This window comes from Danio rerio, chromosome 22 (genome assembly GCF_049306965.1).
Source record: "Danio rerio strain Tuebingen ecotype United States chromosome 22, GRCz12tu, whole genome shotgun sequence".
Taxonomy (NCBI): Eukaryota; Metazoa; Chordata; class Actinopteri; order Cypriniformes; family Danionidae; genus Danio; species Danio rerio.
In genome coordinates, this window is record NC_133197.1 from 18,059,994 (window position 1) to 18,073,772 (window position 13,779).

General features: G+C 37.4%; 1 protein-coding gene across 18 annotated transcripts in view; it reads left to right on the forward strand.

Moving 5' to 3' along the window:
* The window catches only part of gatad2ab (GATA zinc finger domain containing 2Ab), a 68,708-nt gene that overhangs the window by 49,347 nt on the left and 5,582 nt on the right, over window positions 1-13,779 (forward strand). For 4 of the 18 annotated variants that reach the window (XM_005170444.5, XM_005170448.6, XM_068216269.2 and 1 more), the window contains exons 3-10: window positions 5,372-5,501; window positions 5,649-5,777; window positions 5,891-5,962; window positions 7,830-7,949; window positions 8,026-8,223; window positions 8,402-8,660; window positions 10,748-11,157; window positions 12,943-13,159. In XM_005170444.5, coding sequence (XP_005170501.1) covers window positions 5,372-5,501; window positions 5,649-5,777; window positions 5,891-5,962; window positions 7,830-7,949; window positions 8,026-8,223; window positions 8,402-8,660; window positions 10,748-11,157; window positions 12,943-13,159 — 1,535 coding nt within the window. 18 annotated transcript variants of the gene reach the window in all.

Sequence of the window (13,779 nt, forward strand, 5' to 3'; positions counted from 1 at the left end):
CTGCAAATGGGTTATTAATTAATTTATTGAGTTTGAAAACAAAACCAGTCAGGACTAGCTGATAAAACAGAAACTTTAATCTAATTAATGCCGAATTAAAAATATATATATTGTCCAACAAACAAACAAATAAATAAACTGTCTCAATAAATAGAATGGTCCCAACGTATTCTCTGATTTACATTTTTAATTTCTGTAGCTTCTGAGAATCCAAAAAGAGTCACATATTGATATAATGTTGATTTAACATCAAGTTATGATTGAATTGCCTCTTGTTATAGTTATGAAATGGTTTAATAACAAGCAGGAAATGTTCATGGGCCAATGACATCACCGCATTGAAATGGTTTATAAAACATACAGCTGTAAGATTATGTGAAAATGTAATTCCACAATTAAAAACTGCAAAGCAATCATTAGTAATTAAGTTTAAAAGTCAATATGCATCAGGCAGACAGACTTCTAGCATTCTTTATAGTTTTGTTTTCGGATTGTGTCCTTGGCAACGACCTGGGCACATGCGCTTGTGTTTAAGAACAAGAACGTGCGTGAATTCTCAGACAACTCTTTAATGCACTGCGCATAATGTCATTGTGCATTGATTTATGTTTAGTGTTATTAACTTGTTTGCCAGCCACAGAGTTACTTAAACGCATATCTTTTTTGTATGTGGCCAAATATTTGAGCAGGGAAGACCAGAGTCATCCTCTTGTTGTTTTGGAATCTGCCTCATTTTCTCACTTAGCACAGTTTGTTTAGGCATATGTGAACACTTGTGAGCATGCTCTGATCCAGGCCAAAACAGTCGACTCAAGAATGGAGATGATTGGAGCGGTTTGTTTGTGGTGAGAAAGCAATGTGACCTAACAGGACAAGACAGGCTTTACCATAACATGGAACAAGTTGTTTATATTGTGCAAAAACCAGCAACTTTTGTTTTGCTAATGCCTCAGAAAAATCGTGGAGTAAAATTAAATGAAAAATTGTCTGTCTAAAATGCCTAAAAATACCATTAAACCCTTGCTCAAAATGGTAATCTAAGTGCTAATGTAATCAAAGCCACAATAAACGCACACAACTGCTGTTTGTCAATAGCCTTGCAGGCTGTGCGCCAACATATAGCGTTGTTGCTTTTGGGTGTCTTGGGTTTGAGCCCCAGCTAATGAACCTTTGCTAATCCCATCCCTCGTCCCTGTATCTCCCTTTCCTTGCTGTCTCAGTACTGTCCTATCCCAATATACCTCAAAAAAAATTCTAAATCCTTGAGAAAGCAAACAATGTAAGATTTAATCCCCGTTTCAGAGACAAGCAGACATTCTACAGGTGTAAAACCCTCTATTTGAATAGCAATGACTTGTAGGCCTTAAAGCACTCTTTAGATCTAGGCTAGTGTGTGTCGAAACCAAAGCAACTTGGAACATCACCACTTTGACCAACCTAGCATTGTATGCATGCTACTATTTCACCAGTCTGAATTAAAACATTACAGAGTGATAAAATATGCAAGTAGTAAAAGAACTTTAGTTGTATCTAGGAACGAGAATGACTTGTAATTGTTTATCAGAATGGTTCTTATTCTGAAGGCAAAGCCTGTTTTTTTGACCAAACAAACTGGAGCCAGTCACAAACTGGCCACGTGTTTCTACCGACTTGGGGGACGGTGACATAATCCCGCTACGTGTTGTTTACCTCACTATAACCAGTCTAAAAACAAACATTGTTCATCTCAATGTTTCTCAAAGCACTTTAGAACTTTTGTTGTTGTGCACAGTTACCTGAAAGACTAGCAACTGCTAGTATTCTGATTGGTTCTTTTTGAGGAAATAAATCCCTTGATTTCATTCATCTCTGTCAGTAGCCGAGTCACTCTATTGTACACATTTTTACATGTTTGGACATACTGGGGAATGCAATGCACTTGCCATAGCGTCAGTTTTTCTTTACCCCTACTCCTACTAACCCTAAGCATAACTTGTCTCTTTTTGAGAAGAGCAGAGTTAGTATTAGAGTTTAACAAAACTTTTCTGCTCTGGAATGGTTAGAGACCAGACACTCTAAACCATGAGCATGTCAATATAAATAGTATGTCAGAAACTACTTGAACCAGTATCAGAAAGACTCCAAAACCCCAACCCTTAGACTCAATCACCACATTTTAAGAATCATTTTGTACACACAAGAAGCTGATTTCTCCATTGATCTTAGTAATGTCCTGTTATACAAGCAGCTGAAAGCCTCAATTAGATTTCCCAGCTGCCCCTGCCGACACTCTCCAGTTTGGACCTACCAATGGACGAAGCATGAAAGAGGGTGTCTTTGTTGATATGCGAGCGGCTTGCCTGCCGTGAAAGTTGAGGACGGAGTGCACACAATAGCCTGGCCGCTAGCCATCCCATCCCCCTCCTCCTCCTTGGTCCCTTAGGAGGGGCTGTAGACCCGCTCTGGGTGAAGCACTACTGTCCTTAAGAGTCGTCAACATGACACCACTCTCAGCTTTCGGTGGTTAGAGCTGATTTGCGTTTGGAGCGTGTTATGAGTCTAATCTTTCTTGAAAAATGGTTTGTTTTTGTGTTGAGTGGCATTTTGAAAGTTCTTATGGAGCTTCCTTGAGGAGTGACTCCTTTAAGTGTTTGTTTACAAAATGTGCAAATGGTGGGCGTAGGAGGACCTCTAGTGGACAGTGCAGGAAAGGTAGTTTTGGGGAAGTAGTATACACAGTGTTTTTTTTTTATACTTGAATGAGCAGCGCTTTGAATTTATACCCTTTTTTTACATGTTCAATTATAATCATCGCTTTTAAATCAGCTTTTTGTGTCTACTGTTTGTCCCGCACCGTTAGGTTGTTTAAAAAAATATCAGTAGTAATAAATGGTCACGCCATTCACGAGGTTGGTTTCCCTCAAGGTTTTTTTCCTTTACATCCATCATTTGGTAAAGTTTGTTCCTCACCATTGGCTTGCTTTGTTTGATACTTGTTAAGCTGCACATTGGTGGATTTGCTCTTCAGTGTTTGAATATCCTGCAGTGAAATATAAACCACACTGAACTGAACTAAACTTAACTTCAACTCTGAAAACTGGAATGACACATTGTCAATTTACTAGAACATTTATGTTAAGCTGCTTTGACACAATCTACATTGTAAAAGCGCTATAGAAATAAACATGAATTGAATAAAATAAATAGAGAATGTAATAATAATAATAATAATAATAATAATAATAATAATAATTAGAAGCCTCTGGTACTTAAAAATAACTTAAATGAAGTTATAAGTGATCAGTTAATAATAAATATATATGTTATAATTTAATAAGTTGTCTAATAAATTATATTATTACTGAAGAAAATGAATTGAAATAAACAAGGACAATCTTAACGTTCAATTAATTTATTTCTCTATAGGTTGTTTTCAATCATGTGGTTCTAGTGACGTGTGAAATTCAGATGGAGGGCAGGAAGTAAAAAAACTGAATGGGAGACATAGAGGAAAGTCTGTAATTTTGCGATTTATAGCATATTTCAAAGGAGATATAAATAGAAAACAAGCACATATGTTTGGCATGATGCTTATATCAAGAAGAGAACCGAGTTTTCTACTAAACTAAAAAATATTTGCATCCAGGCGGAATATACTGTATAAGCTATTACGCTACATGAAAAATACTATAGGAAATACTATAGTGTTTGGTAGCATATAATTACTTTAATTAAACTGTCGTAGTAATTATATTGTTGCTGTGGTACGCCAAAACTGTAGTAATAAACGCAATTATTCAGTAGGCTTCAGGTCTCTACGCTATAATTATACGTCATCACAATGTGCCAACATAATTTACAGTAACATTACAGTATTTATTAAAGTTTATCAGTTTACTATTAACAAAGAGTTGCACACATTATACACTTTACCATGTGGTTCAAAAACATGTTTGTTATAAATTACTATAGATTTTCCTCATGCGGGTATCTTACAGATATCACGAAATAACAGATGAAAGCATACAAAAGCGTGGACGCATAGTCTACATTATAATTTATTTATTTTTGAAAGGGGGAAAGTGCTCAACAATAATAACAGTCTAGTTTTGTTGCAAGGGTTCCATTTTTCTCTTTTTTTTTCTATCAATGAACTTGCCATCAACAAATATTCACTGCTGCTGCTGCACATATAAACGGTAAATTTATGGTTGCTTATTCCACCAAACGCCAGTAAAGACCTAGGTTATTGCAAAACAAGACGGCGATTTCATTGCAGCGATTACACGGCAGAGTACTTTATTCATATTTTCCTGGATTTTGTATGTGTGGTGGTGTTTGCATCTAATTTTTATGACACATAAAATATTTATACACATAGCTAGTCCTGTATATAATCTTTATTGGTGTTGTCAAAGGAATTATCTCGTTCAAAAAAGATTTTGTACACATGGATGCATTAAATGAATGTCTATTACATGCCGCCTTTTCTTTCTTTTTTTTCAGCCAGTTTCTTGAACTTTTCCCCCTTTATGAATAAAAACTTTTGGAAGACTTTAAAAGCTATTTTAAATTTCTTATTTTTGCTGACATAAACAACATTAAACAAATATTTTGATGTTGTGATAGCGATTTCTATGCAGAAGAATCACTTCCTGCCCTGCATCTGAGTCTCGCGCATCATCAATGACGTCATGTGATATCAACCTATAAGGAAAAATGATAAAGCCAACCAAAGGTCATATATGAGCTTTGTACAGTGCATTTAAAAATAATTAGCATCACAGAAATATAACCAAACCAAAATTACAGTGGGAAAAGGAGCTGCAGTGGTGCCAAAGCAAAGAACTAAACAAAACCAACAGCTACATAAACTAGAACATCTCCACTTAACTTACCAAAGAAAATAAAAATGTAAAAAAGAAACTGAAATCTTCAGGGAAGTTGACGCCAATAAAATATACTCCCTAAAATAATAAACAAAAATACAAAAAAGCAAAGCTTACCCACTTACCTAATGTTTCTGAACGCTTCAAAAAACTACGGTCAAAATGTATCCCGCCCGACTTGTTAATCTATTTTTTTTTTATCCCCAAAAGGAATGATAAACTTTTAAACCTTATTAGATTTACAGATTTTTGGATTAGTTCAGAGACAAGAAGGCCAAATAATTAGCCAAGATATTTTAATAGTATTATTATTGGAATAAACTTCATTGCATTGTGCGATATCATCTGAGCATTTAATTCAGACAGACCATTTTGTACATACTGGTCATAATGTATACTGCAGAAGTTCTATATACTTACAGGAGAACTCTAAATGTGGAACATAACATCAATGGGTTTTTCTTATCCCTGACCCCTCTTTCTTTTCTATCTGTCCCTCTCAGTGACATAAAGAAAGAGCGACCTTCGACACCAGATGATGATGTCATTGTTCTGTCAGACAATGAGCCTTCTAGTCCTTGTATGAATGGGGTCAGCTACACTTTTAAGAAGACTGATACTGATATGTTAATGGTAATGCCACTTTTTTTAAAAACACATCTATATCTGTCTGTCTGTCTGTCCATCTCTCTTTTTTTTCTCTAGTTGGCATTGACTATATACATCAGATTTCTTGTTTACCTCCTAATGGCACTTGTTTTTTCTCTATGATATGTGTAGAAAAGCAGCCCGGCCGAACGTACACACATCATCAAGCAGCTGCAAGAAGAGCTGCGTCTGCAAGAGGCCAAACTGGTCCTGCTGAAGAAACTCCGGCAGAGTCAGATCCAAAAAGATGCTGTGCAAAAGGTAACTTCAACAGTCATAACAATCCGACCATTAGACATAATATAACACCAAATAGTGCCATGTTAGTAAACAAGGTTATTAACCTTTGTTTTTTGACCCCTTGTGTTTTGCAGTCAAGCAATTCTGTGGCTGCTCCTCCACCTCTCGTCCGGGGCAGCATCTCGTCCACTAAAGGACCCCTACAGGTTAGTACTGTTCAGTCTATAAGAGTGATGCGCTGATGGCGGGTATATTTGCGGGCGCTGGAGGTAAATCATGGGTTGGGTAATAAAAAATACATTGATTAATTGTGGGTGGATGTAGCGGACATGGCAGTAGACCAGCAAAAAAGCAGAGAGTGGGCTAAGCAGAATGGGATGATGAGACGGCTAAAATAATGGATGAAGTGCAAGATTATTGTTCAAACTTTCAGTTAGAGGAGTCATCAGAGGAAAATCTGCTATCATTCTGGGAGAAACAAGATTGCTTATTTGCTCGACTGTAGTCCCTTGCGAGGAGAATCTTCTACATTCCTTCAACAAGTGGTGTGAGCGAACAAGTGGTGTGTTGCCTATGGTCAGTACACGATACTGTCATCTATTGGCACAACCCTATTTTACTGTCATTTAAAGATTTTTTTTTCACTGTTGAATTTATGGGGACACATTTTCTTTGTATTGGGAGCACTGACCACGTAATGATGCTCAGGAAAAAAAAATTTAATACAGGGCTCGAAAATGCATTCTTGGTAGCACCGGTGCTCCTAAATTAAAAAATTTAGGCGCACCAGACAAAATTTAGGCGCACTCCCTGCAAAGGGAGCGCAATTATGAAGATCGTTAAACTGAACTGTAAAAATACTTTGAAAGCAAAAATTACAAAAAAGCAAAAGCAAACAGTTTTTTTGTTTTTTTTAATCATTCCAAATTTAAATGTTAGAATGTTTTAAATGAATAGGGCATAGGGGGATGACTGGGAATAGAACAAAACCAGGAACTATGCTTCCAACTACAGCTCCAGAGGTGTAGTTGGAAACAAACAAGTTTGACACGGAGTTTGCGAATATGTGCTGGAACGATGGATTTGGGAAATGCCAAATCAACAAACTATGTTTTTAGCAGTGGAACTTGCGACCTTAGTTGGCTAACAATGGTTTTCAGAAACGCAACCCTGGTCAGTACACTGAAATGTCACTTTAAAAACACAATATTTATCTGCACACATGTGGTATTATAGTCCACCATTGTTTTGCTCTGCAAGTACTTGTAGAGCAACTTGTAGAGTACTTGCTAGCCGGCAGCTAGCTCTCTGCAACTCTCACATGGTCGCCCACTGAAGCTAAGCAGGGCTGTACCTGGATGGGAGACCACTTGGGAAAGCTAGGTTGCTGCCGGAAGTGGTGTTAGTGAGGCCAGCAGGGAGCGCCCAACCTGCGGTCTGTGTGGGTCCTAATACCCCAGTATAGTGACGGGGACTCTATACTGCTCAGTGAGCGCCGTCTTTCGGATGAGACGTTAAACCGAGGTCCCGACTCTCTGTGGTCGTTAAAAATCCCAGGATGTCCTTCGAAAAAGAGTAGGGGTTTAACCCCGGCATCCAGGCCAAATCTGCCCACTGGCCTCTGTCCATCATGGCCTCCTAACCCTCCCCATATCATGATTGGCATATCATCACTCTGTCTCCTCTCCACCAATCAGCTGGTGTGTGGTGTGTGGTCTGGCGCAAAATGGCTGCCGTCGCGTCATCCAGGTGGATGCTGCACACTGGTGGTGGATGAGGAGATTCCCCCCCATTGTGTAAAGCGCTTTGGGTGCCCAGAAAAGCGCTATATAAATGTAACAAATTATTATTATTATTATTATTATTAGATGTCAGTATACTAAACACATTAAACAGTACATGTCATATCTGCATTTTCCCCAAATTGCAGTTTTGTTGTTTAGATGGAAGCAATAATTGTATCGTTTACAAAAATGTGTGTAGTTCCACAAAATGGCATTGTTGTGTAAGAATTGTCAAAACCATTAAAAACTGTGATGTAAACACTCCTTTGAATGCATATGTTGTTTTCAGGTCTCCAACCGAAACTCAGGGACAGTCATTCCTCCTCCTCTGGTTCGAGGTGGAGCGCAGGTCTCTAAGCACAGCACCCATAACACTGTAGTCATGCCACCTTTAGTCAGAGGCTCACAGGTATGCACAGCTACAGCTTGATTCCTCACTAAAAGTCATTTAATTTTTAAATTAATGTTTGGTGTTTGTGTTAAAGCCCATTGCTGTGACCCCACAGCAGATCGCTACTTTACGGCAGCAGCAGCAGCAGCAGCACTCGGGTTCCGGTCCTCCTCCTCTACTTCTGGGCACAAGAACATCTGTACCCACTGTGCAAGTGCAGGGCCAGAGGATCATCCAGCAAGGCCTGATCCGTGTGGCCAGTGTAGGCAATGCAAACGTCCTGGTCTCTCAGGTAAATCACTTACATGATCAAATCAAATCAATTTTATCATCACATCAGTCATCATAGCACACGTGCTGCTGATGATGTGATAATAAAAGTCATTTGATTTGATTTTGCTTATTTATTTTTTACAGTATAATTAATAGATGCTGCAGATCTAAACTTTCCATCTGTTTCGAACATCCAGGCCTCTTCAACTGGTTTGAAGACCTCTCAGTCTGGTTTGGGCAGCAGCTCTTCCAATGCCAATGACTCTCCTGCTAGCCGACAGGCGGCTGCTAAGCTTGCTTTACGGAAACAGCTGGAGAAAACCCTGCTTGAGATCCCACCTCCTAAACCTCCAGCGCCAGAGCTCAATTTTCTGCCCTCAGCAGCCAATAATGAGTTCATTTACCTGGTTGGGCTTGAAATGGTCGTCCAGAACCTGCTAGACACGCTGGCTAAAAGTGAGTACAGTCTCATAACACGCAGTGTTGTCAGAAGTATTAATTTCTATAGCTTCTGGTACTGACATTTAAAAAAAAGTGACGTTATCAGAATTTTCGGCTTTCTTTGTGAGCACTGTTGGGTAGATTTTTCAACACCTCTGATTCTTAAAATCAATTTTAAATTCTTAAAATGTCCTTGAAAAGTCTTAAATTTACTAAAACATTGTGTTGTACGTCTTAAATCTTTTTTAAAAAAGGTATACATTATGGTTTGATCAAGTATAACTACCTGATCTGGCCAACACCCATCCAATCACCAACAATTCATCTCAATAAAACTTTTAACTTTTTATTTAATAATGTAATTTTTAAAACTCTATTTACCATAATGGTTGACTTATTTTCCTTACCATTTGTTCAAAAGTACTCGGTGTACTAAGTGTATTTACTGCTGAGGACACTGACCTGGACAGGCTGTTGTTGTTATAGTTTTTTAATAACCTTTAAAACATTTTTCAAGAAAGGTTATGTTGAACAAAAGTGTATGTATACAACTAGGGCTTGCTTGTTTTGACACACTATTTAAAACATTTTGCTGGAAATCCATTTTTGATCACTTGTTTGGAAAACTAAGTATAAATATGACTAAAATCAGTATCAGTAATTGTCTACTTTAATTGTAAACATTGGTGTTCTTCTGTCTGGTGCAGGCTGTGGCAGCCCTAAAAACCATTTAATGTTGTGATATTTGGAATAAAAAGAGTGTAGAAGCGGAAACCTTAACACAATTTTATGTAGATTTGCAACTTTTAGGATTTACAGTGGAAATCCATATTTATAATCACTTGTTCGCTAAACTAAGATACAGTGGCACCCACATATAATACATACACACAAAAACATTTCTATACAAATTATATTGCCCATAATTCATCTTAATAAAATTGCACCTTATTCCATACTATTGTTAAAATCAATAGCATAATCAAAAGCAGTATATACATGTACATTTTCGAAAGAAATACACAAGTTAATCAGTAGATTGGATAATGTAAGTTTTTTTAATGTTTTTTTGCGGGTGCAGATTCTGTGTGTAAGTAAAATTTTAAGTACTGTACCCTTTCCAAAGGGTAACTAGCACAACGAAAGGATACCAAAAGGTGAAGCCAGACACACAGCTAAACACTATTGGTTTACAGAGAAACATCACTAGCCTGTGCACAAGCCAGGAGTATTAAACAAAGGACAAGCCATTCTTAAATACACAGCCGAGACAATATATCGTAATACTATATACTAATAATAACGAGCCATCTGTCGTATGTCCTGTTGTTGTTTACGAGGCCGTCTAAAAGCGCGAGCAGTTTCACTTTCTCCAGAGAGCTCTATTTGCTGAAATAACAAAAAAAGCCCAAAAAACATAGAGCAAATGATTCTTTCAGCAACCTAAATCATAAACAAACTGCCATATTTAATTATTATCATCGCATTTTGGACTATTATGGACTCAGAATAATAAGATGTTCACGTTGCATGTGCTTGTGAAGAATAAAAATGAGATGTTCGTGGTGACTGTGTGTGTTTTGTATCATTTATGAAAGCCTAAATGTATGTTTTGGGTATTTTTGTTTTTGTAATGGGTTGCTTTCAGAGACTCTGAGGCTTCATATGTGTTATTTTATATAATCGCAGACCTCACAGTAGGTTACTTCTCATCATTTATCTGCAGCCATAATCAAATCATGTTCATAGAAAGGTTAGTTAATAACATTTATACACAAGTCAGCCTATATGTGCAAAAAAAATGACCACCGGTACAGCTTTTAACATTTTCTTGAGCGAGAATGACGTCGACTGCAACTTTGTCGTACACCATGCCTACCAAGAGGGCACCATTAGTACTCTATGGCAGTGAAAACACAAGCCTGATAAAGGTGGCCCGAACTGAATCGCACCATTCAATGAAAACGAGTAACAAAGGCGCTTGTTTTGAAATGGATGGTACTTTAAAAAATCCTTGAATCTGCTGTTGATCAAAGAGTGGGATCCCTGTTTATGTATTATGAAACTTTACAATCTATAACAATACCATGTTTTTGCTCCAGGTAAGCATCAACAGAGTGATTCTGCTTCCAACACGGCACCCAAGGAACCCTTCACATGCGCCCAGTGCCAGACGGACTTCACCTCTCGCTGGAGGCAGGAGAAGAACAACGGCTCTATCCTGTGTGAGCACTGCATGAGCTCCAACCAAAAGAAGGTGCTGAAGGCCGAGCACACCAGCCGACTGAAGGCTGCCTTCGTCAAAGCCCTGCAGCAGGAGCAGGAGATCGAGCAGCGCATTCTGCAGCAGGCCGCCTCACCCAAGACCACCACCACCTCCTCTTCATCCTCCTCATCCTCGCCCGTTATTAAAGCCGAACACGTGCTGGTGTCGCCGCAGTATAAGCAGGTGCGCGCGTCACTGCCCCAGCAGACCAACAGGGGTCACTACCACACCACAACCATCAAGCAGGTAAAGGACACTCATACTTTGCCTTTTGTTTTTCTGGTATTTCACATTTCCAAAATCTATCTGTCCTTCCTTCCATCCATCCATCTTTCTTTTCTTTTTTCTATTCTTTTTTCTTTTTCCTTTTTCTTTCTTTTTCCTTTCTTTCTTTTTTCTTTTATTTCTTTTTCCTTTTTCTTTCTTTCTTTCTTTCTCTTTCTTTCTTTCTTTCTTTCTTTATTTCTTTCTTTCTCTTTCTTTCTTTCTTTCTTTCTTTCTTTTTCTTTTTTCTTTCTTTGTTTTTCTTTCTTCTTTTTCTTTCTTGTTCTTCTTTCTTTTTCTTTATCTTCGCTCATCTTTTTTTATTTCTTTCATCCTTTAAAAAAAAAAACAGATGGCAAATTGTTGGGAAATTTTGCACAAAATGTGTCTGATCCTCTATCTTGGCAACATTCTAGTCTCTACATTGAGAGGTTCACTGATACTTTTTACAAAAATAAAACCAGATAATCTGTGGGTCATGGAGAGTAGTACATTTTTTTTTACCACTTGATTAAACAATAAGTCATAGCAGAGCCAGGCAGAATCTGTTGAAATGTTCTGCTATTTCTGCACAGAATAAAAAATAAATAACTCATTGGGTTAACTCAATTTTCATTCTATACATTTGTTTAGAACCAGCAAAAAAAAACTATTTACATTTACATTTAGTCATTTAGCAGACGCTTTATACAAAGCGACACAATTAAATGCAGTTGAGTTGGTCTAACAACATTTTATCAAATAAAAGTTTAAATACATTTGTATATCTATTTCATTTAAGCTCAAATGTCTCACAATAAACTTTATGGTCAAACGCTGCAAAAAATGCATGTCAAATGACTGATAATTAAATTAAGCTGCCAACACCCAAAGTATGGGTGCTTCTGCAAGGTGGTAATCAGAAAACTCAAAGCATTACATGAAAGTTTTAAAGTGAAGATTAAACTCTATCAAGTCTTTCTATTAACTTTGAACACGTATTATTACTTCTATTGTTAACATTTCCCTCTTTTAATTCAATCCCATGCAAAGCAAAACCAGGAAGTTGAACCAACACAATTCCTTCATGTTGTCCCAACACAAAATGCTTAAGTTAACTTATTGGTTTACAAATTTAAGTGGACTGAACATAAAACAAATAAATTGGCCAAAGATATGACAAGAATTGTGTTGTTTCAGCTCATTTTAATAGGTAGTTTGAACAAACAGCAGTAATCTGAATGATTTGGCAGTGTTGTAACTAAAAATAAAAGTTACTTATTTCAGGTTTTAAGTTTACAATGCAAGTCCTATTAGATCCATTTGTTTAGTAAACAAAGCAAGTGTATGAATGCAAGTGTATGGGTGTTTCTCAGTGTTGGGTTGGCAGGGCATCCGCTGTGTAAAACATATGCCGGATAAGTTTGCAGTTCATTCCACTGTGGCAACCCCAGATTAATAAAGGCACTAAGCTAAAAAGAAAATGAATGAATGAATGAAACATGTTGGTAAATTAATTCTATCAACATTTACATATTACACAATATTAGTTCTGAAAAAATTTATGTAAAAAACTGAACAAATATACATTTACGCAAGTCAATAAAAAGACTCAACAGTGGGCTAAAAATCTGTGGATTTCTACATGCTCAGATTCCGTGTGGACATCTTCTATGCACAAGTTATTGTCTTTTTCTGTTTTATCGCCGGTTGTGAACAATGTTACTCTCTCTAATTAGGATTTCATGAATCAAAAGTGTACTTCACGTGGCACGTTTTCCTCCTCAGACTCCAGGCCAGCTGTCCCGCACCGTGCAGCAGGTGGTGAATGCGGGCGCACGTGTGAGCCACAGCTTCTCCACCTCCTCTCAGCTCCAGAACGCCGCCACGGCCGCCGCGCTGGTCAGCAGGCCAGGTAAGCATGCTGTGAGGGCAGGGGAAAAGGGCACCAGCAGCAGCAAAGCCACCACCAATACCTGGAGGAAACAGAACAGCGGCACCACAGGTAGATGACGCCTACTTAACAAAAACAACAAAACTGCCCCTTCCTGTCTCCTCTTTTCCTGTATCCTGCCACCGTAATTAGCGTATATTGATTGCAAAGGGCATGAAACTGGGCAGAGGTGCCACTGTAGCAGAGTATAACCCACTATAGGTATAGGTAAACAATAGTTTAGCCTGTTCTGACATTTTCCCCCACATTTCCAAAGATTTCTGAAACAGAAGCTACTTTTAGCTGTTTTGTTAACTTACTAATGCATTTATTTTTACGTTTGACATGGTTTTGGCTTGTTTTAGCTTCATTTATTTCTAATATATTTTATTTTTTAGTTATTAACGATCAACTTTGTTACCATCATTAAAGGTTTATTACAGTGCAGTGCCAGTTGTTGAAGGGAAAAATGTTTTGCATCATAAAAAGAAGTGTAATTTTACGTTGTCATTGCGTAGTTCTATTATAATATAACAATTATGTTATTATTAAGAAATCCTTTACCTATTACCATCGTAAATCTTCATTTAATAATGACTAATATTTATAAATGTTTTTGTTTTATATCATAATTTATTTTTGATATTAGATATATTGAATTGAATGTGGTAGTTTTTTGTTTTAAAGCACAT